Here is a 26,895-nt window from a genome sequence, read left to right as displayed (position 1 = left end):
CTGGCGTTTCAGGGCAGGGGACAGCAAGTCACAAAGTTCCATGAAAGTGCCCTTACGCATGCGAAAGTTCCGCAGCCACTGGGAATCATCCCACACCTGCAACACTATGCGGTCCCACCAGTCTGTGCTTGTTTCCCTTGCCCAGAATCGGCGTTCCATGGATAGAACCTGCCCCATTAACAACATGAGCTCCAAAGCACCGGGGCCCGCGGTTTCACAGAATTCTGTGTCCGTGTCCGTGTCCATGTCCATGTCCTCATCACGCTTGTCGCTGCGCTGCCGCCACCGCTGCCTCCTCACCTTGTTTTTCTGGTCCTGGCTCAGCATAAACTCCACGAGAATGCGCGAGGTGTTTACAATGTTCATGACTGCTGTCTTGAGCTGAGCGGGCTCCATGCTTGCCGTGGTATGGAGTCTGCAGTGTTCACCCAGGAAAAAAGGCGTGAAATGGTTGTCTGCCGTTCGTTGCTTTCATGAAGGGAGGGAGGGAGGGGTGAGGCTGTACCCAGAACCACCTGCGACAATGTTTTTTGTCCCATCAGGCACTGGGATCTCAACCCAGAATTCCAATGGGCGCGGGAGACTGCGGGAACTATGGGATAGCTATGGGATAGCTACCCACAGTGCAACGCTCCAGAAATCGACGCTAGCCCCGGTACTTGGACGCACACTGCCGAATTAATGTGCTTAGTGTGGCCGCATACATTCGACTTCATACAATCTGTTTCCCAAATTCGAATTATATAAATTCGGATTAATCCCGTAGTGTAGACATACCCTAAGTAATTCAAAACCATAATCCTGTCTTCTACTTATATTTGACAGAAAGGGAAATAGTAAAAAATTGTGTTGAACTATAAAATTATTAGAAAGGTTTCCATGCCAACCATGAGAGTTTGGAACATTCAGTTCACTTCTCTTTAAAAATAGCAATTCTGTATACTCAGTAAAGGCTTAGCGATAGTGGATCTCCCCTTTTCAAACCATTTTTAACTGCTAGAAAACTGGTTCACTCCCCACATTGAAAAAACCTACAGGAGCAGACCAGAAAAGCAAAAAACTGAAATGGCTCTTGGCTCAATGTGGTTCCACTGGACCCTTTCTCTCTGGCAGCATGATTCCTGCAGGAGCCATGCCGCCATTGACTAGTTCTTATGTTCTTAACTGGCAATCATCCCCTGTCCCCCGGCTCTAGTCTCTTCTCATAGACTCAGACTTTAAGACCAGGACCATCATGATCACCATGACCTCCTGCGCATCTCAGGCCACACCCACTCCTGCAGTAGGCCCACAGCCTCTGTCTGAGTTCCTGAAGTCCTCTAATCTTGATTTTAAAACATCAAGTTTCACACAATCCACCATTTACTCTAGTTCAAACCAGCAGATGACCCATGTTCCATGCTGCAGAAGAAGGCAAAACCTGCTCCTGGGTCTCTGACAATCTGACCTGGGGGAAATTCCTTCATGACCCCAAATATGGCAACCAGTTGGACCCTGAGGATGTGGATGATACCCACCAGACAGACATCTGGGAAAGAACTCTCTGTAGTAACTCTGAACCCTCCCATCTCCAGCCATTGGAGATATTTGCTAAGAGTAGTTGCCAATAGGCCATACACCATGGTCGGCAACCTCATCATACCATCAAACTCAGTCTTGAAACAGGTTAGGTGTTTTGCTCCCACTACTCCCCTTGGAAGGCTGATCTAAAACTTCACTCCTCTGATGGTTAGAAACCTTGATCTAGTTTCAAGCCTGAACTTGTTGTTGGCCAGTTTATATTCATTTGTTCTTGTGCCAACATTGGCCCTTACCTTAAATAATTTCTCTCCCTTTTTGGTGTTTATCCCTCTGATGTATTTATAGAGAGCAATTGTATCTCCCTTCAACCTTTCTTTGTTAGGTTAAAACAAGCCAAGCTTTTTAAGTCTCCTCTCCTAAGGGAGATTCTCCATTCCTTTGATCATCCTAGTAGCCCTTCTCTGCACCTGTGTGACGGGTCTGGCACCGCAGCGCCTCTTTGTGGCAGGGGAGGGTGGGGTGCCAGGGCCTCACCTCTCGAGTTTCCCAGCCTGCCTTCTTTAAGGGCATCCCAATGGGGCCTAGTGGCAAGTTCCCACGTGCTCGCCCCGAGTATCAGGGTAGTGTGGCCCAACGGCCAGAGTCTATATAACTCGCCCCTGGTCTCCGGGCAGCATGGCCCAACGGCGAGAGTCCATCTTTCCCCCTCTCAGGCGGGGAAGTGTCGCCTAATGGTCAGAGGAGTAGGGGGACCCAGGCCCACCCTCTCCACCGGGTCCCAACCCTGGGCTTTCCTATTGGCAGGGTTCCCCTTGCCGTTGGCTCGGCGGGGAGCCGCCCACAACACGCCAAGCATCAGTGCTGCTTTAATGTGGCTTGTCCCTAAAGTTCCCCTGGGTCACTTCCTACCCTCAACGTCATATTCTCCACTCCACGGGGGGTGGGGGTGTCTGGTCCGTTTCCCTCTGTCGTGTCCTCCGTCTGGGACGCAGGATATGTGCCGGCTGGGCTGGCTCCTGGATCCTCAAGTGTTGGCTGTCCCTCCTTAGGAGCTGACTGTGCGTCCTTCTCCTCTGGTGGTCAGCCCAGACTGAGCAGTTTTGCAGGCTTTTATACCTAGTCTCCAGTTGGAGCATGCCCAGCAGGGCTTCCAGGGCAGGGCTTCCTCTGACAGGAAGGAAGGGTTAACTCCTTCAGCACCAGTGCGGGGCCGCTCTGCCCCGTCACAACCTGTTCCAGTTTGAATTCAGCTTTCTCAAATATTGGAGACCAAGTCCTGCTCCCAAAGCCCCAGGGAACCTGAGGGGAGGGGCTTTTACAGGTTGCAAGGGAGAGTGGATAGTGAAGGTTCAGAGGCACCACTTCTCACTAGACTGGTCAGAACATCTGTGGTGAAATAAAGTTTTTCTGTTTCATTGAAGCTGAAAGTTTTTGGAGACGTCAGTATCAGAGTTTTCATTAGCGCAGGGAGCAACAGAGCCTCTCTCTTGCACTGTATTGCCCAGTGATTAGGGCCCTGGGATGTGGGAGACCTAGATTCAAGTCCCTGCTCTGCCTGATACAGAGTGATCTGGGATGAAAAATTCTGATTTGAAGTAGACAGAGCATAGTCTTGAACCTTGGTGTCCCATATGCCCCAGTGAGTGCCCTAACCACCATGTCACATACACACCCTGCTGCTTCCTGAATCAAAAAGCTCATTTTTTGATTAAAAGATGGACTCTTTGCTGGCTTGCAGTCACAATACATAGGGCGTGAAGATGGAGGCGAGCTGAGTAACTTAAGAGGGGGAGAAGGGGAAATGCTCTTGGGAGAGCTATTTTTGCTTTGTTGTTTCAGCTGCAGGTTTTAAAATCCAATTTGGACTGTCATGAGCTAGATGATGAGGCCTGGGCAGATTACTACTGGGATGTTTGATGAGAGGAGTGAGTTTTGAAGAAGGAGAGCGACTATCACCAACTGGCACAGGAGGGGGGAAACTGTTTAAGACACCATGGAAAAGGTGATGGAATTGTGCACTCAAGGAGAGAAGGGGGTATCTAGGTGCACAAAGATAGAGCATAAGATGAGCAAGAGGATACAGTAGGAGACAAATTTCTGGTGGCAGAAATTAGCAAAAAGCTTGATATTGAAGATGACGTATTTATGAAGAAGGAGGCTGAAAGACTCAAGGGGAGAAGAGACGTGATCAGAGTCATTGGAGCTCTCCTTAAGTGTATGATGCAGTTGTTTGTTTTCCCTTTGTAAGGCCTCAGAAAGGTCTCCAGCATACACTATTTGCAGACTTTTAATGTAGTTAAACTCAAACCTCTTTCCAGTAACACTGCAGCCACAGACACAAGTAAGAGTGGAAGTCTCCTATGGTATCCGAGCAGTCACTAAACAAGTCCATCGGGGCATGATCACTTTCTCCCAAGAGCTCAAGCACTTACAATGGGGGGTTGAACTGCTAATACTGCACCTCCCTTCCCCAAGAATGAGTTTTCCCCAAGATTTCTCACTCTTAATGATGTTGGCCCAGATCCTCTCAACTCAAAGATCTCCTGCACTTCCAGGGAGTGGCTGGCTGACAATGCAGGTTGGTCTATTGTCTGTTTTGTTATCCCTGGCCTCCATTTACTAGCTCCAGGACTTACCCTCAAATCCTCATATCACCACAAGACTGGGCTTCATGTGTCAGATTATTTAATTAAATTCCATATGTAAGAGGGAATCAAGATTCTAAAACCAATTTCAGCTCCTCTGAATATAGAATTAGGAACTCCTGCAAGTATCTAATGAGTATTAATTAGAGATTGCAATGCACTTTGAAGATATAACAAAGTGCTAAAGAGAGGCTAAGTGTTATCTCAGATACAATACACACAAATTAACAATGTTCATTACTTTTATTATTTCCCTTTAACATTAACAGTATAAAACCCAAAGGGCACATTTGAAATCACTACCACAGACAAGTAAGCAGGTGGTGATCAAGGATAGATTTTAACTTTAGTTAAAAATGAGATCTCTATTAACACCTTTATGCTTAATCTGTCCCAGTTTGTATTCAGCTCACACACTCGGGTTTCCTTCCCCGATCTGAAGAAGAGCTCTGTGAAGCTTGAAAGCTTGTCTCTTCCACAACAAAAGTTGGTCCAATAAAAGATATTACCTCACCTATCTTGTTTATCTCCAGTAATAGTCAGACTAGATATGGTCCTGAGCCAAAACCCTAGATCCAAAACAACCTTCTCCCTTCCTCCAACTATGCGAGGTATGGAACTCAATCCAAATGTTATGGCTTAAGACCATTCCAAGATTTTTGGTTTGCTAGCAATTCCAGAAAGACAGAAAGACAGACGCTAGCTAGCTTTGGGTAAAATGAAACATGTTTTGTTTTGATTGAGCATTTTTAATATTATTTTAACATTAAAAGAAACTTTAAAAGTCAAAAGGTGTTTTAAATCAAAAGAACCAAAACATTTCATTTTAAAAGTGTTGAAACAAAATGTTTTGATGGGGGGGGGGGAAATCTGGGTCTTTTCCCCCCAAAATGAACAATTCGGAAAAAATGTGAATTCACTAAATGTTCCCAATAGCACTGAATCTGCATTTTTTTCTGGAAAAAGTTTTGGTCAGAAAAGTTTCACCCAACTCTAAAGCTGGAGAGGGCCTGGTAAGGCCAAAGGGGAGGAACAAAATCTAACCTTTACCTCAATTGCCTAGCCCATTGCTGACCCTCGCCTTCCAAGCACACACCTGTAGATGACTTGCTAATGAGTGGCTTTTGTAAAGTTTAAAAATAACAATCATTTATTTGTAAGTTAGACAGTTTCAGTTTGTTATTGGTAGTTCTCATTCAGCACTTTCCTGCAGATCACTAGCATGCAACTAATGGACCAATGTTAAGACTCAGGGCATGTCTACACTTGCCATTTAAAGTGGAACAAGTCCCTATTTTGCACAAAAACTGTGGGAGCGTCTACACTTGCCAATGATTTTTTGCGGTGAAACTCAGAAGTTTCACCGCAAAAAGAAAACCACCTCCACAAGAGGCTTACAGCTCTTACTGGTGATGCTTTTGCGGTGATGTGCAAGTGAAGACACGTTCTTCCTGTTTACAGAGCTTCTAGCCTCCGCAGGATATCCCACAGTGCCTAGGTGACCACTCTGGCCAGCAGCTCTGCTGCTCTGATGCCAGGTAAACAGACATCCACCCTTCCCCTGTAAAGCCCCGGGAACTTTGAAACTCCCATTCCTGTTTTCTTGGCAAGTGCTCACTTATCTGGCCAGGTGACCAAGATGCCCAACAATCACCCCACCCCCTTTCCCACAAGACCCATCATCAAAATGGAGAGAGCTGTACTGTGGGATAGCTGCCCTCGGTGCGCTGCTCCAATCGGTGATGGAAGTGCTGCAAATGTAAACACACTCTGATGCCTGTGGAAGTAAGTGAGTTCACAAACCAGCGCTTTTCTTTCACTGGTTCACTATCACCATTGAAATTGACTGCACAAAAACTCTGCAAGTGTAAACATAGCCATACAATATCAAAACTCAGAGTTTGATAGACCAAATCCCTGGAGATCTAGCAAAAGTTCAAAGTCTTGACTTTGAAAGGGCCTCTAATAATTTCTAATCCTAAAAACAGCAGTGACTTTTTCTAGCATACAGTCCTTCAAAACAAAGACCCGACATGTATGGTAGATTGAAAAAAAAATTAAAGAAAAATAGTGTACTAAGAAAATAACAGTCTTTTCTAATGCAGACTTTTGATATATGCCAAGAGGAGATCCATGATCCCAGAAACAAAATTATGTTTCTCAAAAGGAAAAATATGAAAGCATTTGTAAACCCATCCAATTTCAGGATTAGCACCCAAAACATATTCTGGAATGTCCAGGAAACAATCATTTATTGGAAAAACAGGAATTTTCTGGATTAGGATCCATTTTAGAAGCACTAGACACAAACTGTGCAGGGTTGAGAAACAAGATATTTGCCCCCTTACAGATTTAAGACACTTGAGGTAATCTGCAATTTTTTGTTTAAGGTTATTTATGTTTTTGATTAAAAAGAAAAGCATAGTTATGCAACTAATAGCTGCAATTATACAAAATATTTTACCTAATCATTACACTTCCAGATATGCAGCTCTGCTCTCACAAGGAGTGACTGTGCTATGATTTAAATAAAACAAATGAAAAAGTGGAAGAGGATTAAAGACATGGCCATTGCTTATTTCTTCTTTTCTCCCATTCTCCAAGGAAAGTATGGACTGCAGGGTATACATAGGGCCAGATTTTCAAACTCAGAAACTTACGGACATAAGCACCCATTCACGCTAAATGGCCATGCACATGTGCAGATACCCGAAGTGTGTATGCAGACTGGGTCTCTGCAAATATAAGTCTGGTGCCTAAATATGTCTCCAGTTATGCAAGCCTAACTGAAAAATCTGATCCACTCTGTATTATTGCCAAACCCAAGCATTCAAAACTCAGTCAGTCCCTAGCAACTGATATTTTAATAATATATATTGTTTATTTGTATTGCAGAAGCACCTAGGAGCAGCAGTCCTTGACCAGTACCCCACTGTGCTAGTCGCTGTACAAACAACAGAATAAAAAGATGGTCCCTGTCCCAAAGAGATCACAATCATATTGTTTTGTGTCTTTAGGGTGCTCTTAGATCACATTTTCAAGTTTTTCTCCACAACCATGAGGACTATAAATGTACCTCTTTTTAAAATCAAAACTGAGATTTTCACTTAATCATCTGCCTCTAGGAGCTGGGGATTTAAGAAAAAAAACAAATATGGCAAGACTCATGATAAAACATGTTGCCAGCTCTTGCGTTATGTCAAATATAACAAAAGAGTACTAATAAGGACTGTAGTTTGCATTTGTGGAGAGCTTGACTAACCCCTGGGTTACAGCTGTTTTATTTAACTCATATGGCCTGGGCCAAGGCCCCCTGAAATCAACAGGAGTCTTTCTTGACTTCAGTGGACTTTGATTTTAACACTTCACTGTGGGCCCAATGCAATCAATAACAATTATTCAAACTCCAATGAAATTACACACCAGTTGCAGGTTTATTGACTTTCCTAAATACAGCTCTCAAATAAACATGAAAATAAATCTTTAGTGGGGGGCTGGAGTGAAAATTTCTACTTTAATTCAATTCTCTTTCTGTCCAGATAAAGGTATGTCAGTGTTTTAACCCCTGAAAGATATATTTGGAGGACAAAATTTTAGAGTAACAATTCAAAGTGAAATGAAGTGCAGTAACATTCCTTCCAATTAGTTACAGCCCCCCAGGGAGTGGTGTTGCAATGGGTGAGCAGGGGCTCAGAAGACACTTAGTACAAAATTTCAAGAGTGCTCCTAAATGCTCCTGCTTAGACATCTATACCATTACCTTTCTACGCTTGCATTAGCCTTGCCAGTATTTTCTTTATCTATGATGTATAAGATGAACTATGAATGAGTTGTGAATTTTTCTGATCTTGGCACATGGGAAAGTCTACATCTCATCCTACATATGATCTCATTATTGTAGTTTATGCAGGGATTAATTGACAAGCATCGTTGAATTAATAAGAAAGACATGGTACATTTATCTGTCACGCTTCACTGTACAGACTATGGGTCCTGACCCTGCAAACCTTGACTGAGATAGCTAGCCCTCGCTCCCAAGAATAATTCTATTGACTTCAGTGGGACCACTCAAGTGGTTAAGAGTTTGCATGACTGGACCTTTCAGTGGAATCATTTAACTATAGTGTAGGGTGACCAGATCACCCAAGTCAAATATCGGGACACAGGGGGAGGGGGAGCGTGGTGGGAGGGGGCAGGGCAAAATAACCAACCAAACAACCCCCCCCCCCACACACACACACACACCCTTCCTCCACACGTGCTGGAGGGAGGCCCGGGAGACGCAGGGGAAGCGCGGGGCCGGGGTGAGTGAGAGTCCGGCCTGGCCCCGAGTGCAGGCAGGACTCGGTAGGGAGAGTAGGGGGGCAGCCTGCAGGGCCAGGCGGCGGCTATTCTCCCCCCCCCCCCGGGCAGCAGGACTTGGGAGCAGCCGCTGCTGCAGCTCCCACTCCCGCGGGGGGAGGAAGCAGCCAATGGCCAAGCTCGGCGGCTGCGGCTCGAACCCGGGCCTGCTGCGGGGACCCAGCAGCGCGCACGCTGCGCCCAAACCCTGGCCAGTTGCGTCTGGGCTGCTGCCCAGCTGGTGCTATCCCGCGGCATCCCCAGAGTGGGGGCAGCTGCCCCAGCGCCCCCGTCCCGCTTGGGTCCCTCAGGGGAACGAACAGGGCTGGGCTGCCGATGCCTCCGCCCCGATGCCGCCTCGAGATAGCACCAGCTGGGCAGCAGTTTGGGAATCGCTGGACTAGAGGTTACACTTTATATTAAAGTTCTATTTCTAAAGAGTTTATAAGAGGATAATAAATGATTAACTGACATTTTAATAAATGGTAAATCTAGGGTGATAAATAGTTACAGAACCCAACAGGTTTTATGTAACAGTGGCTTATAAACATCTATAAGAACTTCTACTGATGCATTTATAACCATCTGAAACACATTACACAGAACTTTCAAAAGTGCTTAAGTGACTTAGGAACCTACATCACATTTCCCCAACTGTCAATGAAACAGGATCCTAAATCACTTAGTCTGAAAAGTCTATGTCATGCTTATAACATCCATTATTCATTTATTAACCCCTTATAAGCTATTTATAACTGTACTTTTCATATAATGTGACCAGATAAGAGATACTGAGGGAAGTTGATTTTGTAACCATTTATTAAAATAATGTTAGATCCGGCAAACTTCAATTAACTCCAAGTATATGTGCAGCACATAGAAGTAAATGGGAATACTCACAGTGCATAAAGTTCAGCAGAGTCATGTTTTCAGAATCAGAGCCTATTATCAACCCTGGGGTTCTGATGGCCATGAACAAAGTGCTCAGGCTTTGCTTTTGTAATGTATAATGTCACCAGATTCTCTGGACTTAAAGCCTTACATGAGGCATGTATAGGTAAAGGATGTTGTTTTTATACTGTAAATCACATGCATCATTTTCTCTTATGCAAAGTACTCTATTTAGGAAGGAACAATCAGTTCCACACATACAAAATGGGAAATGACTGCTGAGGAAGGAGTACTACAGAAAGGGATCTGGGGGTCATAGTGGTTGACTCATAGTTTAGCACAAGCTAAATATGAGTCAACAGTGTAAGACTGTTGCAAAAGAAGCGAACATCGTTCTGGGATGCATTAGCAGGAGTGTTGTAAGCAAGACACGAGAAGTAACTCTTCCGTTCTACTCCACGCTGATTTACGCCTCAACTGGAGTATTGTGGAGTACAGTTCTGGGCACCATATTTCAGGGAAAATGTGGACAAACTGGAGAAAGTCCAGAGATTGGCTAGAGAGGTTGTGGAATCTCCATCATTGGAGATTTTTTAAGAGTAGGTTAGACAAGCACCTGTCAGGAATGGTCTAGATAATACTTAGTCCTGCCATCAGCGCAGGGGACTGGACTAGATGACCTCTTGAGGTCCCTTCCAGTCCTATGATTCTAAAATTCTATGTTTCTTATAATAATTTTGCAACAAGTTGTCCTCCTGAAACTCAAGCATAAAAGAGGTTGTCTTAGACTTACATTTTAAACAGAAAAATTGAGCAGCTATTTCCAGAGATGAATCTTGGGCCTGATTCTGATCTCACAGCAGTGTGATGGAGTTACTCCAAAGTCAATGTGTACAACTGATATAAGATCAGGAAGAGCAACTTTCCCCCTGGTGTAAAAGTTCACTGTCAAACTGCAGTTCAGGCTGAGTTTTTACAGTTGCACAAGAGACTTTTAAAAAACAAAAATGCTAGTCTTCCCCAGTTCATACCCTTGTTCACATTTATAGTTTATACTTTGTTGGCTGAAAGAGGCAGCAAGAACACATTAAAATTTTATTGCTTCTTCTCCAAGTGGGACAAGACTTTTCATGACAGGATTTGTATCATTTAGCTCTGGGTCCTCTCCATATTTAATCTTTCATGCTAGGTTAAATATTGCTTCTTTTTCCTCTATAAAGAGCTCTAAAGAATAAACAACAGCTTTTTGGCAAAGCTGTTGTGGTGAAATGCTCTGACCAAGTATTAAGCAGTATACTTCATGTTACTGCCTCTGTGTTTATTTTAACACCAGTAGTCTATACTGCAATTAAACAGCTCTGCAGCCCAAGCCAGCTGGCACAGACCAGCTGCGGGTTTTTAATTGCAGTGTAGACGTATCCATAGTAAGAGAGAGTCCCAGAACTTGCCATCTAAATAGAAACAGCAGGCAAAGGGTGGAAGGGGAAACCAATCCAACTTTTACACACATGCCTAGTTCCATTGAAGATAACAGGACTAGTCACATGTGTAAATGTTCACAGCACCTTGCCACAATTCAGTATTGTCATGAGAGATGCCTGTTCAATGAGATTTTTAGGGATAATCTTCCTGCCTACAAAATTCCTGCAGCTTGTCCTTTTCTTTTGTCTGACTGAGAAATACAAAAATTACATAATTCTAATACAGTCTATTAAGTAGTACAATCTCCCTGGAGACAACTTGGGAAATTCTATGGAAAAATCTATTAAAACTGTATCACAATACATGTTGCTTCATGCAGAGAAATTCTATATTATGGTAATACTTAGAGTCTTCAGCTGAGATCCCAGTATGCTAGGCATTGTACAAAACACATAAGAGACAGTCCCTTCCCTGAAGAGTTTGTCATCTACAAACAACACAGACAAGAGGGGTGAGGAAACAGAAGAGGAAACAGGCGCAGATAGGCAAAGGCACTTGACCAAAGACACGCAGCAGGTCACTGACAGAGCTGTCAATGGAACCCAGGTCTCCAGACTCCCAGTCCAGTGCTATTAGAACACACAATCTCCCAAGAATGGTTGTGCACAGAATCTCACATGCAGTAGCTGATTCTTCTTCCACTGAAGTCAACGAGGCCAGTATCAGTCCCAAACTACATTTTTCACAAGTAATCAAACTCTGTACCATAGCAGTTCCCCCATACCAGCTACTTATAAGACAATTCATACTTGTCTGTAATGCTAGCAGCTGTTTCCTTTGGAGTTAAGAGAAAATTGGCTATATTTATATTGGTCTTGGGTTTCTTAAAACAAGTTTTTATTAAACCTAAGTATTGGGCCCAATTTGAGTTGACAATAAACTAAAATCCACAAAGCTCAGAGTATATTTTCTGTCCTACTAACTCAACTGGATGCCCATTGCAAGGATGAAATCTGAAAAAGGACGAAAAGGATACAAAAATTTCTGTATCATCGAATGCCTCAGTGTATACTGAATTAGCCATTTCCTGCCAGGGCTGGTATCACGGATGTCCCCAAGCAGGAACAATTGAAAGTCATTAATCTGAATAGCTTTCCATTCAAATGGGAGCACCTTTGCGCAATGGGACCACTGCAGCCTACAAGAAAACCAGTTCCACCCAGGTTGCCTGCCAGAGACTGAAGCAGTGGAAAATTCCTAGCAAAAAAAATGAAACAACCCATTTTAAAAGTGCATTAAACTAAACAGGAAGAAGGCCCTCTTATTCTGGAATAAAAGTATCCAACATGGAGTTAACAGAAACAAGTCCATGTGTATACAAGCCCTCCAAACTGACACTTAACACAGTCTCTGAGAGATTCAGAGAACACAAAAGGGACATCTCTCTGAGCTGGGAAACATTTTGACTGCTGGATCCAAACAAGCCGAGGGGAGCTTGTTGCAGGAATCAGAGGGGGCTTCACGATCAGGAAGAGAAGACTGAGCCAGAGAAGTGAGATCCAGAAGAGAGGACCTGGGATCCCTGAGGGCACTGACCAAAACCCACAGAATGTTCAAGAATGGTGAGGACTCAGAGAGGGAATTGCATACTGGCATTTCTGATTTTCCTAGATCTATGTATCTCCTGCTTTGTCTATGAGTAATGAATTATTGATTTAGAAATTCCTCTGCAAAGTGTGTGTCTTACTTCAACCCTTCCAGGAACGTGACGGTTAAAATATAACAGTGGTTTCCAACTGGGGTTCGTGAACCCTTGGGGGTTCGCAAAATGTTACAGGGGATTCTTGGGAAAAAATTCCCCAATGGTGGACAGAGCTGTCCCTAGGGACCCTGGGCAGCACAGGGCCAGCAGCCTGGAGCCCCTGGACTTCCAAGAGCTAAGCAGATCAAAGCAAGCATATCTATCACACTGAGGAGATTTAAACTTCAGGACTCCTTATAAGAAACAGAAAGGGAGGTGGATATTTTTTGCTGTTTTTAAAATTAAATAGGCAGCTTGTACTGTTTTTAAAATTACTATGAAGAACAAGTTTAAGCTTTGTTGTAACGTGTGCTGTTTACCTGGACTGCTCAAGACCTGAATGCTTGTGTAGGAGGAACTCTTTTGAGTTGGCTTCTTAAATACCTTCATGCTGTTTCACATCTGCTACTCCTTGATGAAACATAGGAGCCTTGTCTTATAACAGGCTTATTCAAAGTGATACAAGCTACAAAAGTGAGATCTTGAAAGAGTGTTGCCATTTTCATAATGTAATAAAAATACTGTAAATAATAATTAATAATAAATAGTGTGTAATAAGCATGTCATAAAAACCAAATGTTATATTTCCAAGATCACTGCTTTTATAATTTATACTCAGGTAACGGAGAAAATCCCTGGAAGTATTCTTTTGTAAGAGGGGGTTCGCGAGACTTGACATGCTAGTGAAAGGGCTGTTAAAGTTTGTGAACCACTGAAATATAAATCAGAGTACCCAGGGGGGTGGAGCTCTGGTGACGGTGTATTGGAGGGTCGCACTTAGAAGTGATACAGGGCAAGGTCTGTGCCCAGAAGGTATGTCTGAGAGGCGAGAGGCTGGAGCCTGCCCAGAACCAGGGGAGTGTAGCAACACACAGATCCAGCACAAGGGTCCAAACACAGCTGCCTGGTGAGCAGCCACAAGGGGAAGCTCAGCCAGGATTGATCATTTTCTTGCCATTTTTTATTTTGTTTCTTTTTCCCTCTGATTCACTAACTGTTTTTCAACTTCTTAAAGTGGTTCATGAATCATTCGGCCTCAGTAGAAATGAATAATAATGAGCCCATTTACATTGTGTTCAGTATGCAACTAATTACCTGAAAACGACTGCCTGGTATTGCATCAAGGATTGTCTCATTTGCATTCAGTGCTGCTGTTATAGCAGAAAGGAGAAAGAAAACAAGAGGAAAAAGGGGAGTAGAGAGCAGAAAACCATTTTTTTACTGTGCTTTGGACTTCTCATCAACCCTTTCCCCCAAATACACCAAATGGTATGTATGATACCATGTCTTGAGGCATGATAGAGGTTACAGAATGAATGGTGTAGAGAAAGTAAGTCCAATGCTGCTATTTACCCTCTCTCAAATTACAAGAGCAAGAGGAAATGAAATGAAAATTAAGGGCACCAAATTTAAATCCTATATAAGGAGATAAGCCTTGGAGATAACTTGTGAGATTCACTGCCATAAGCTACCACTGAAATCAAAAATTTGGTTTATGCAGCCGAGGAAAGCTACCTATTAAGCACTCTCTTGCATGCTCCACTCAAATTCCAAATACAGTAGTAATATAGTGTCTTACCACAAAAACTGCAGGACATTGCTATTTCTTTATTTGTATTACAGTAGTGCTTAGAAGCCTCCATTAGGGATTGGGTCCCACTGTGTTACGCACTGTACATGCATAAAATGAAAAGATGGCCGCTGCCCAAAAGAGTTAATTCTACTTTACAGAGTAATTGAATAAAAAAGTTGCTCAGTGGAACATTTAAAACTAAGGCTTATAGAATAATTGACCAACCACCATGATGTCATTTTTACAGTGGATTAGTCGCAGCAACATAAAATCCTTGAAACTATGAAGTAAACTGGTATAAAAAAAATTACAACTATGTATAGGATGGGATTTTCAAAAGTGAGCACAAGCCCCATCGTCAGTCACAGGACATGTGCTCCCCTTGTCACTTAGGTGCTTTTGAAAATCCTACCTTATAATCATAAGAAAGCAAGCTGGCCACTGTAGTGCTATGATCACTGCACCATCCAGGAAATCTTGTACTGATGTCTATGGGTTGTGCAATCTTCTGCAAATGAGCTAAGTTAAGGCTGATTAACTGGGAACCAAAAAAATGCTGTTTGGAATCTTCATAAAAAAGCATTTAACTGGACTAACACTAATATATGCAGTTGTGTATAGAATTAAGTAGGAAAGAATAAATGCCTTTTACTGTACATTCTCAATAAGCCCTTTGGCATAAGGTTTCTCTGCCACAAGGACAATACAAACTAGCTCATATCTTCATTGAAGTCCTTGACCACCACAGCAAACACAGCCCTATTAAGAGAAGCAATTCAGTTTATAACGTAGCTGAAGTCGAAGTATCTTAGTTCGAACTACAAGGTACTTACTGCGGGTCCACACCCGGCAGGCAGGCTCCCCCGTCGACTCCGCGTACTCCTCTCGCGGAGCAGGAGTACCGGTGTCGACGGTGAGCACTTCCGGGATCGATTTATTGCGTCTAGACAAGACGTGATAAATCGATCCCAGAAGATCGATTGCTTACCGCCGAACCTGGAGGTAAGTATAGACGTACCCTAGGACTCAGGCTACTAATTCACATGGGGTAACATTTTCAAAAACACCAACTGACTTGCCCAAGGCCAGACAGGAAGTCTATGAGCAAGTTGAGGATTTGAACCCCAATTTCCTGGTTAAGCCCAGTGATTAATCCTGCCTCCCATTGACAATACTCCCATTGGCTTCATGTGCTAAAAATTAAGCACCTGCTTAAGTTCTCTGCAGAACTGGGATCTAACCAAAGTCCAGGAAGGAAGCTGGTTCCCCTACAATCTCAAAAATACAGTGGTCCGTCATTTCACTGCTACCTTTTGCTATTTTCCCATTTCAGTTCTGCGCCAATTTCCTGTTTGGTAGTGCTTAGAAACATTTCTCCCCAGCTTAGAAATAAGAATTCATACTTTCTGAACTACCAAACCATAAAAGTGAAAAATGGTAAAGGCCTCCTAAATCATCCAGTACACATCCCTGTATATGCAGGATTGTTCCTTCCAGTAGAATCACTAGTGTTATGTCTAGTCTCATTTTCAATGCCACAATTGGTTCTCTAGGACTGCTTTAATTAGTAAGAAGGAGAATGTAGCCCATATTGTAGCTATTATCACAGAGAACAGTTGTTTGGAGGAGAACATGTTATCTTTATGTTACAGTACACCATTTTTTGATAGCATAGCTCTATTTTGGGGCGGTCTAGTCTATTTATCACTGATAAATGATGGATTGATTTATGAAAGCATATGCTAGTTCACCATCTACTATTTAAAACTCTTCCTTCACTAATAGTTAAAGCTTGGATGAAAATTATTACAGAAGTGTTAAATTTAAATGTACAATAACGGTAAGTAAAGATAGATCAGAAAGTTTTCATTTTAGGCAGCATTCAATACATAGGTTATAAAGAAAAATGTTTATAATATAAATTTGACTGCCAATCTTAAAATGAGACACCCAAGTAGAATTTTCACTAAAACATCAGAGCTTCTCTTATGTGTTGAGCTGCAGTACTCAGTAGGAATTTTGCTATTGTATTTTAATATTCAATAGATTTTCTTTATAGAACATATGGTTACCAGACATACAGAAGAGCGAATATTTAATTGTAAGACACAGAGAGCCTGGTGATGTAGCTAGCGGCTGTAAAAGAAGCTGCTCATTAAAACAGTAAAATATTTTGTCACAGATACCATACCCAGGGACTTTTTTCATGAACCCATCTTTTTCCTTCTTATAGGATTACAACTACAGCTGCTTGCATGATGGATCTACGCAGATACCCTCTGGATGAACAAAACTGCACACTAGAAATTGAAAGTTGTAAGTTGTGGGAGGGAGAGGGTTGACCACACGGCATCTTTGAATTGAAATTAATTTATTGGTTAAGTAAAGTCTATAGTTGGTCTAGAACAGAATTCACAGCCTTACTATATTCTTATCAGTTTGGTTTGTGTATAGAAACTATATAAATGCATTAATGAAATGAATTGCATAAGATGAACCACATTTAATTCACATTATTTTGCTGATCCAAGACTATCAAATTTCTGTGAAGGTCTCTTGCCTAAAGGAGGGAGTGCTGTGTAATGGTTAGATCAGAGCCCTGAGTCAGAGTTTTTGCCTTCTCCATCACCTGCTCACCATAGTATCTTATCTTGGGAAAGTCACCTCACCTTAATTTATTCATCTAAAAAGTAACACTAATATTAAGCAAAGCACTTTTAGAACCCGAGATGAAAGACACTATAAAAATGAGGTCCTGGATCCAATATCATTAAAGCCAATGGGAGCTTCAAGCTCTGTAAGATTAAATTCTTCTTCCTCATATCTTAATATTTCTCTACAGATAGGAGAATCACAAAAAACTCTATGGTGAGATTTATGGAATGGTGCTTGTATACTCGCAATGTTATTAAAGTCAAAATGAAATCCATTGACTACATAGAACACATTATCTCAATATATCTGATTAAAAACTTCCAAAGCGGAATATCTCAAATAGGACGATGCAGCAGTTTCTATGAAACAGTTTCAGTTATCACATTATAACTTTTTAAATTAAGTGTAGCAGTGTGTTAACCTCTTACTGTAACTAGTATTTGTTTCTACTTTTTTGTGAAACTCCCAGCAAGTGTTGTAATACAGTACTGTAACTGGAAACTTCTTTCATAACCCACAAAGCTGCACATAATGGTTGGTAGCTCTGCTACTTCAGACTTTGCAGTCCCAGCTCACCATCTTTCTGGCACAAAATGCCATAATGCAACTTGCTGCTGGGCTCATCTCCTGGTTTGCGATTAAAAAGCCCTGCAGTCGGTACATTTGGAGAACAATTCATCCCTGGACACTCAATAAAGGGTCACCTTATCTGCAATAACTACTAGCACTGTGAGTTAATATAAATATATACGATACATAGTAATTAAATGAGCTCCCAAGTCCTGTTTGCTAGGGGAGCACTTGAATAATCAAGCCCAGTCATTAGCATTAATGACTAGAGCTGATCAACAAATATAAAAACTTGTTTGTAAACAGTCTAGGGAATTAGAAACCAGTTTGTGATTTGGTCTCTTCATACTTCTTCATTATTTACTGTTTGAGAGCCTTCATACAACTGAAGCTTTGTTTAGTTTGAATGCTCATGACAGTGAATTTTAGTTATGTAGTTGAGATCTGTGTAATCAAGAAACAAAATAAATATTAGAATAAGGTGATAAAGATTAATTCAAATCTAATCAGGAAACAGACAATACCATGTTACTTAAGCAACCAGTGACAAACCTTAACTGGAGAATGTCAAATAATCTACTGAACACTTGCTATGGGGAACTCAGAGCTTCAGTGTGTTTATAATGTTTGCTAAGCAGTTTCAAATTGACAAAATCTTTAAAAACTGATCTGTTGCAGAAAAAGGGCAAAATTGGCTGAATACATTGTTTTCAATCAGTAGGTAGACCAGCTCTACTAAAAATTAAGGGAGTGATTTTCAAAAGGCACAAATGGCACTACAAGACCTAACTCCCTCTGAAAGCCAATGTGTTCAGATACCACAGCGCTGTTTGTGCCTTTGAAAATCTCTCTCAGAAATGTCTAACATTATAATAGTTTCTCCTTGGTTTACTGTCCCAGATATACTAACCTTTTAATATAATGGATATAGTGTCTCTAAATAAATTTAAAGAACTCAAAATTATAGGCAGTGCACCTGAAAATACAGCTATATGAGCAAAAAAATTTAAAAAAATTATGCCAAAAATTTGGCTCCACAATCCATGTTTTAATTTTGGCAATTAAATAAGCAGCCCAATTTTCAAAAGTTCTGAGCACTCAATTGCTCATGTTAACTTCACTGGGAACTGCTGGCCTCCCTCACTTTTCAAAATCAGGAGTTAATAATCAGTCACGTTTTAAAATCTTAGAACAAAGATTTATCCTTTTCATAATCTTATTCCAGTGAAAGATCACTAAACAGTCCCAATGGGATTACATGGGAAGTCAGAGAAGAATTTGATTCTTGAATTTGAGGGTTGTTAGGAAATCAAACTTCAAACTGCATTAAGCAAGTTGAAATAGCCTGAGTACCAATGAATTGTAGCATTCACCACCACGTAGAAATCTCACACTACATGATTTATCAAGCCACCCATTCCAGACAACTGGAAAGTGTTTCTTCTCAATTTTACACCCTGTTCTACAGGCCTGGTCTACACTATGAGTTTAATTCGAATTTAGCAGCGTTAAATCGAATTAACCCTGCACCCGTCCACACAACGAAGCCATTTATTTCTAAATAAAGGGCTCTTAAAATCAATTTCTGTATTCCTCCCCGACGAGTGGAGTAGTGCCAAAATCGATATTGTCATTTCGAATTAGGGTTAGTGTGGCCACAATTCAATGGTATTGGCCTCCAGGAGCTATCCCACAGTGCACCATTGTGACCGCTCTGGACAGCAATCTGAACTCGGATGCACTGGCCAGGTTAGGGTGACCAGACCACAGGGATGAAATATCGGGACGCGGGGGGGGGGGGGCGGAGCAAAAAAAAATGGCGGCGGAGCCAAAAAAAAAAAAAAAAAAAAAACAGTTTCGCAGGGGCGGGGGGGGGGGCATTAGCAGGCCCCAGCCGCGCCGGGCGCACGTGCTGCCCACCCCAGGGCAAAAGCTGGCCCCGATGCAGAAGGGGCTAGGGATAAAGAGGGCAGGGGGGGGGACAAGAAACAAAGTCCGGGGCTGGCCACGGCGCGGGCGTGCAAGGGGCCAGGGCTGGCACAGCCGAGCCACAGCAGCGGCCGGTCACCTGTGGGGCTCCAGGCTGGGCAACGGGCAGGAGCCAGGGCTTTTCCCAGCCCTGCAGAGCCTCCTGCCCCCCAGCCTGCCGTGGGCACATGCAGCGCGTCCCGCCGCCGGCAGGGAGCCCCACGCCTCTCCCGCTCGGCTGCGCTCCAGCGGCTCCTTCCAGGCGGGGCGAGCCGCTGGAGCGCAGCCAAGCAAGAGAGGCGCGGGGCTCCCTGTCAGCAGCGGGGAAGTTTATGGGGACCCCGGATGGCCCCTCGCCCCTGTCCGCCGGCCTCCCTGCCTGGGACAAGTCTCGCCCCCGCAGCCTCTCTTCGCCGCGTGTCTCCGGCGGCCCACGCTGCCCACCCGGGCCAGAGCCAGCCCCGGCTGCTGCCTCCACAGCAGCGGCCGGTCTCCTGAGGGGCTCCCCGGGGCTCCAGGCTGGGCAACGGGCAGGAGCCAGGGCTTTTCCCAGCCCTGCAGAGCCTCCCGCTCCCCAGCCCGCCGTGGGCACATGCGGCGCGTCCCGCCGCCGGCATGGGAGCCCCGCGCCTCTCCCACTCGGCTGCGCTCCAGCGGCTCCTTCCCGGCGGGGCCGCGGCAACTTTCCCTTCCCCTCCCAGGCTCCTGGTAGTTGCCCGACCCTCCTCCTAACCTCCTCCCTCCATTGAGAGATCCAATGGGGGAAGGAGGGGGCGGAGTCGGGGTTGGGGGGGCGTGAGCGCCGGAGCAGAGGGTAAATTTCCTTCTTTGTCCCGCGTCCCGACCGAACATCGGTCGGGACGCGGGACAAAGAAGGAAATATCGGGACTGTCCCGATAAAATCGGGACGTCTGGTCACCCTAGGCCAGGTAGACAGGAAAAGCCCCGCGAACATTTGAATTTCATTTCCTGTTTGCCCAGCACAGGAGAGCATAGGTGACCACAGAGAGCTAATCAGCACAGATAACCATGCAGGCTGATAATCGAAAAAGAGCACCAGCATGGACCGTATGGGAGGTACTGGATCTGATCGCTATATGGGGAGAGGATTCAGTGCTAGCAGAACTTCGTTCGAAAAGACGAAATGCCAAAACTTTTGAAAAAAATCTCCAAGGGCATGATGGAGAGAGGCCACAATAGGGACTCAGAGCAGTGCCGCATGAAAGTCAAGACAAGCCTATCAGAAAACAAAGGAGGCAAACGGTTGCTCCGGGTCAGAGCCACAGACATGCCGCTTCTATGCTGAGATGCATGCAATTCTAGGGGGAACCGCCACCACTATTCCACCTCTGACCGTGGATTCCGAGGCGGGGGTAATCTCATCAGCCACACCTAAGGATTCTGCAGACGGGGGAGAGGAGGAGAAGGAGGACGAGCTTGCGGAGAGCACACAGCACTCCGTTCTCCCCAACAGCCAGGATCTTTTTCTCAGCCTGACTGAAGTACCTTCCCAAGCCAGTACCCAAGACCATGACCCCATGGAAGGGACCTCAGGTGAATTTACCTTTTAAAATACAAAACATGGTTTAAAAGCAAGTGTTTTTTAATGATTAATTTGCCCTTAGGACGTGGGATGCATTCGCGGCCAGTAAAGGTACTGGAAAAGTCTGTTAATGTGTCTGGGGATGGAGCGGAAATCCTTCTGGGACATTTCCATGAAGCTCTCCTGGAGGTACCCCAAAAGCCTTGCCACAAGGTTTCTGGGCAGCGCAGCCTTATTCCGTCCTCCATGGTAGGACACTTGACCACGCCATGCTAGTAGCAAGTAATCTGGTATCATTGCACGACAAAGCCTGGCAGCGTATGGTCCCAGTGTTTGCTGGCATTCAAGCAACATCCATTCTTTATCTCGCTGTGTAATCCTCAGGAGAGTGATATCGCTCATGGTAACCTGGTTGAAATACAGGAATTTAATTAAGGGGACAGAGGTGGCCCTTCCTACTGGGCTGTTTGCCTGTGGCTGAAAAGAAGTCCTTCCCTGTAGTAAGCCAAGCACGGGGGGGGGGGCAGTTATTGGCGCTGAGCTTTTCGCCTTTGGCTAGCAGGGATCTTCCCTCATACCAGCCATGCGGTGGGGGGAGGGGTACAGCAATCATCCCAGATAATTCATGGTGGGGAGGGGGGCGGGGGGTTACTTTGGTTTCTGCAGGGATCTTCCCTGATACCAGCCACGCGGTGGGGGGGGGGGAGGGATAAAACGATCATCCCAGAGAATTGGATGGGGGGGAGTTAGTTTGTTTTCTGCTGCTGAAGATTAAGAGGAAAACCGCAGCAGTCAACGGGCTTTGCTTGGTATGTGGGAAAGGAGGGCGCAGAAGCCGAAAGACAATGGCTTACTATGGCCACATGCAAGCCGAATTCTGTTGCCCGGACCTGCATCTGTGATCTCTAATACCAAAGCCACAGGCACTCAATATTAAAATGGAAAATGCGACCTTGTACTGAAATCACATGTGCTATGTAATGTGAATAGTGTTGTTCCTGCTGCCATTTTAGTATAAGCATTGTTCTGTAAAATGTATCATTTTAAAAACTTCTCTCCTTTTTTTCATCCCTCCAGCAGCTGCAAATATTTCAAGCCTCCCTCCTCCATCCCAAAGGCTATCTCAGATAAGGCGGTGGAGAAAAAGGACGCGAGACGAGATGTTCTCGAAAATAGTGGAATGCACCCGCAATGAAAGAGCTCATTTGAATGAGTGGAAGGACACGGTATCTAAGTACAGGAAAGATGCCAGTGAACGTGAGGTCATGAGGGACGCTCGACATGAGAGGTGGCAGGCTGCAATGCTGGGGCTGCTGCGTGATCAAAACGGACATGCTCCGGCATCTGGTGGAGCTTCAGGAACGGAGCAGGATAACAGAGTGCCGCTGCAGCCGCTGTATAACCTCCCTCTCCCATCACCATGTTCCATAGCCTCCTCACCCAGACATGTAAGAACGCGGGGGGGAAGGCTCCGTGCACCCTCCCACTCAACCCCAGTGGACAGCTCAACCAAAAGGCTGTCATTATATTGAATTTTTTCAGTGGCCTTTTACTTCCCTCCTATCCTCCTCCCAAACCTCACCCAGGTTATCTTGTCAGTTCTCTCCCTATGTTTATAATCAATTAATAAAGAATTTTTAAACAATAGTGACTTTATTTCCTTTAAAAGCAAGCTGTGATTTAAGGGGGGAGGGTGGTTTGCTTACAGGGAATGAGTCAATCAAGGGGGCAGGTTTTCAACAAACAGAACTTTCACACCGTAGCCTGGCCAGTCACGAAACTGGTTTTCAAAGCTTCTCTGATGCGCAGCGCTTCCTGGTGTGAACTTCTAATCGCCCTGGTGTCTGGCTGCACATAATCAGCAGCCAGGCGATTTGCCTCAGCATCCCACCCCACCATAAAGTTCACCCCCTTATTCTCACAGAGATTGTGGAGCACACAGCAAGCAGCAATAACAATGGGGATATTGGTTTGGCTGAGGTCTGAACAAGTCAGTAACAAGCACCAGCGACCTTTTAAACGGCCAAATGCACATTCTACCACCATTCTGCACTTGCTCAGCCTGTAGTTGAACAGCTCCTGACTCCTGTCCAGGCTGCCTGTGTATGGCTTTATGAGCCATGGCATTAAGGGATAGGCTGGGTCCCCAAGGATAACTATAGGCATTTCAACATCCCCAATGGTTATTTTCTGGTCCGGGAAGTAAGTCCCTTGCTGCAGCTGTTTAAACAGAGTAGTGTTCCTGAAGACACGAGCGTCATGAACTCTTCCCGGCCAGCCCACGTTGATGTTGGTGAAACATCCCTTGTGATCCACAAGTGCTTGCAGCACCATTGAAAAGTACCCCTTGCGGTTTATGTACTGGGTACCCTGGTGCTCCGGTGTCAAGATAGGGATATGGGTTCCATATATCGCCCCACCACAGTTAGGGAATCCCATTGCAGCAAAGCCATCCACTATGGCCTGCACATTTCCCAGAGTCACTACCTTTCGTAGCAGCACCTGAGTGATTGCTTTGGCTACTTGCATCACAGCAGCCCCCACAGTAGATTTGCCCACTCCAAATTGATTCCCGACTGACCGTAGCTGTCTGGCGTTGCAAGCTTCCACAGGACTATCGCCACTCGCTTCTCAACTGTCAGGGCTGCTCTCATCTTGGTATTCTGGTGCTTCAGGGCAGGGGAAAGCAAGTCACAAAGTTCCATGAAAGTGCCCTTACGTATGCGAAAGTTTCGCAGCCACTGGGAATCGTCCCACACCTGCAACACTATGCGGTCTCACCAGTCTGTGCTTGTTTCCCAGGCCCAGAATCGGCGTTCCACAGCTATAACCTGCCCCATTAACAGCATGATCTCCAAAGCACCGGGGCCCGCGGTTTGATAGAATTCCATGTCCATGTCCTCATCACTCTCGCCGCCGCCGCGCTGCCGTAGCCTACTCCTTGCCACCTGGTTTTCCAGGTTCTGGTTCAGCATAAACTGCACATCTCCAGAAGAGAAGAATGAGGGGGGATTTGATAGCAGCCTTCAACTACCTGAAGGGGGGTTCCAAAGAGGATGGAGCTCGGCTGTTCTCAGTGGTGGCAGATGACAGAACAAGGAGCAATGGTCTCAAGTTGCAGTGGGGGAGGTCCAGGTTGGATATCAGGAAAAACTATTTCACTAGGAGGGTGGTGAAACACTGGAAAGCGTTACCTAGGGAGGTGGTGGAGTCTCCTTCCTTGGAGGTTTTTAAGGCCCGGCTTGACAAAGCCCTGGCTGGGATGATTTAGCTGGGAATTGGTCCTGCTTTGAGCAGGGGGTTGGACTAGATGACCTCTTGAGGTCCCTTCCAACTCTGATATTCTATGATTCTATGATTCTATGATAACGCGTGAGGTGTTTACAATGTTCATGACTGCTGTCTTGAGCTGAGCGGGCTCCATGCTTGCTGTGGTATGGTGTCTGCACTGTTAACCATTTCGTGTCTTTTTCCTGGGTGGTCTGCCGTTGCTTCCCTGGAGAGGGCGGAGGATGTACCCAGAACCACCTGCGACAATGTTTTTGGCCCCATCAGGCATTGGGATCTCAACTCAGAATTCCAATGGGCAGAGGAGACTGTGGGAACTATGGGATAACTATGGGATAGCTACCCACAGTGCAACGCTCCAGAAATCGATGCTGGCCCCGGTACATGGATGCACACTGCCGAATTAATGTGCTTAGTGTGGCTGCATACATTCGACTTTAAACAATCTGTTTCCAAAATTCGAATTATATAAATTCGGATTAATCCTGTAGTGTAGACATACCCACAGTTGCAAGAATTAATACACTTGGGACAGAGTTCAGGGGCAACATGGATCGTGGAAATCCTCACTGAATAGCCATCACCACCAACTTTGGGATGACAAGCTCCCGATTGTCATTATCTTTCTTCTTTTGCTACCAAAGCTCCCATTGACTTCAGTGGGAGCAGAGTTAGGCTAATGCTGACTGCTTTTGAAAATCCCTTAACTTCTTAAGTATCTCTCACCCAGCCTCACCATCCTGAGAGTTATCATCATCCCTGGTGCTATTGATATATCAGTGTATCCTCCACACATGTAGGATAGACATGAAAACCAGGTAACTGAATGAAAGAAATGCAGATAGCAATATCCCCACTCAGCACTAGAATGAACCACCAAGCCTACAGCACTCAGAAACTTAATGATTCAGCTCCTCAGCTGATGTAAATTGGCATAGCCCTATTTAAAATCAGAAGAGCTCACTTAATTTACACCATCTGATAATCTGCCTTGTGTGCTTTATTCACCCATTTTAGCATGTTCTCTAAGTGTTGGGCCACCACTGGGCACTAGGTTTTTAAACCCCCCCTTAGGATGACCAAACAGGAGATAGGGTAAAAGTCATTTTGGAAACAGGATGAAATATTAAGAGAAGTTTAGGACAGCCTGTGCACTGCTATTTACGTGACTGAGAATCTAAATTATCCTGCAGCATCCAAAATTAAACAGGAAACTTGCATGACAATTAAAAATGTAAAGAACATGATGAGGGATGCAAGATAAACACGTTTAAAGTCTAAATGAGTGCTATGTCTTTAGAGAACTATATTCTCAATTTAGAGGGCTTTTTTTTCCAGGAGCAACAATTACACTGATCTAAATTCACTCCTAGATGAAACAAGGTGTGGGAGAGTTCACATACAAATGCAGTCATATAAATATATAGCATGAGCTAACAGTTGCAAACAAAAGCCTTAGAGACTGCTTTACTAATGGCAGGGTATCAGATCACTATTTCAGATTGGCACTAAAAATTGCATCTGATCCTCACACATGCTATTCACAGATGTTAAATGCCAACAAAGAGAAGGAAATTGAACTTTGTGAATGATTCATGATTTTTTTTTTTTACATGCTCATCTAGTCCCATGATCGGGGAAATTAGTGCTGCTGGATAGCTCCTTAAACAACACTGATTTTGCAGAACTCAGCTGACTGCTAAGAGAAGATGGATGTTTTAGAGTTATATTCACAGAAGCATCTCACACTGCATCCTGTCATCTCCACATTTTGTTAGTTTTGTCTTACACCTGGATTAATACTTTATATATTAATTGTGGGTCAGATTGTGACTGGGCGCTGCACATGGGAGTGCACCAGCGGGGAGGATGCTGGAGCAATCCTTTCCCTCCCTTCCCTATGTGGAATAGCTACAGCTGCAGCCCATGGTTTCCTGAGTACAGACACCCCAAAGGGTGGGAGTAAAGAGATTGACCATCCCTCATGTCATCTCTCAGGCCACTGGTCAGCTGAACTAGCTGAGAGCAAAACAGGACAAATGCTTCACACTCCTAAGGGTCCCCTGTGTGCCCAGGAGTTCTGGGAGGCATTTTGCCCCCACCGCCGGTTCAATGCTTCCTAGTGCATTCACTGGGGCAATGCAACTTTGCACCAGTCCCAATTCAGACCTGTATTTTAACCCCACAATCTAGCCCTACCTAGGGAAACTGAAGGTACGTGGATTACTTTCATGCCATTTCAGCAGTGATCTTCCCCCCAATTTAGAAGCCCCCATAGGAATTAGGCTGCACAACAGACAACGTATTCCTAAACTATCCATAGAAAAGACAAATATATCACAGGGTGTCAATATAAACAGGGCCAGTGAGTCATTCTGTCTCACAGAGGGGTTGGGAGAATTAGCAATTTACATCTTCAGAGCATTGTAATTCGCTATATAAAGGCTGAGAATTCACACTTTTGTTATTTACTATTTAGTAAATGCAATATGTTATGGAAAACTGTTACAACAGCTGCACTGGATAGGAACAGAAGTTGACTATGGACCTATTATCTGGAAGAGAAATAGAATTAGCCAGCAGATTATTTTGGTATTTTTATTAAGCTTTTCAAAGTCGGCTTTTTTAAAATTTTCTTACTTGTATCTGTGCAGGCTACTACTTCTATTACTCCATA

At 44.4% G+C, this 26,895-nt stretch overlaps 1 protein-coding gene across 2 annotated transcripts in view; it reads left to right on the top strand.

Annotated features, from left to right (window-relative positions):
* The window catches only part of GABRB1 (gamma-aminobutyric acid type A receptor subunit beta1), a 262,391-nt gene that overhangs the window by 201,928 nt on the left and 33,568 nt on the right, over positions 1 to 26,895 (top strand). For both annotated transcript variants that reach the window (XR_010601895.1, XM_008166221.4), the window contains exon 5: positions 16,428 to 16,510. Coding sequence is in view for 1 of the 2 variants with exons in the window: in XM_008166221.4 (XP_008164443.1) it covers positions 16,428 to 16,510 (83 nt within the window). In the remaining variant the exon portion in view is untranslated. The remainder of the gene's footprint in view (positions 1 to 16,427; positions 16,511 to 26,895) is intronic.

This window comes from Chrysemys picta, chromosome 5, assembly GCF_011386835.1.
Source record: "Chrysemys picta bellii isolate R12L10 chromosome 5, ASM1138683v2, whole genome shotgun sequence".
Lineage (NCBI taxonomy): Eukaryota > Metazoa > Chordata > Testudines > Emydidae > Chrysemys > Chrysemys picta.
This window is presented reverse-complemented; position numbering and strand designations above follow the sequence as displayed.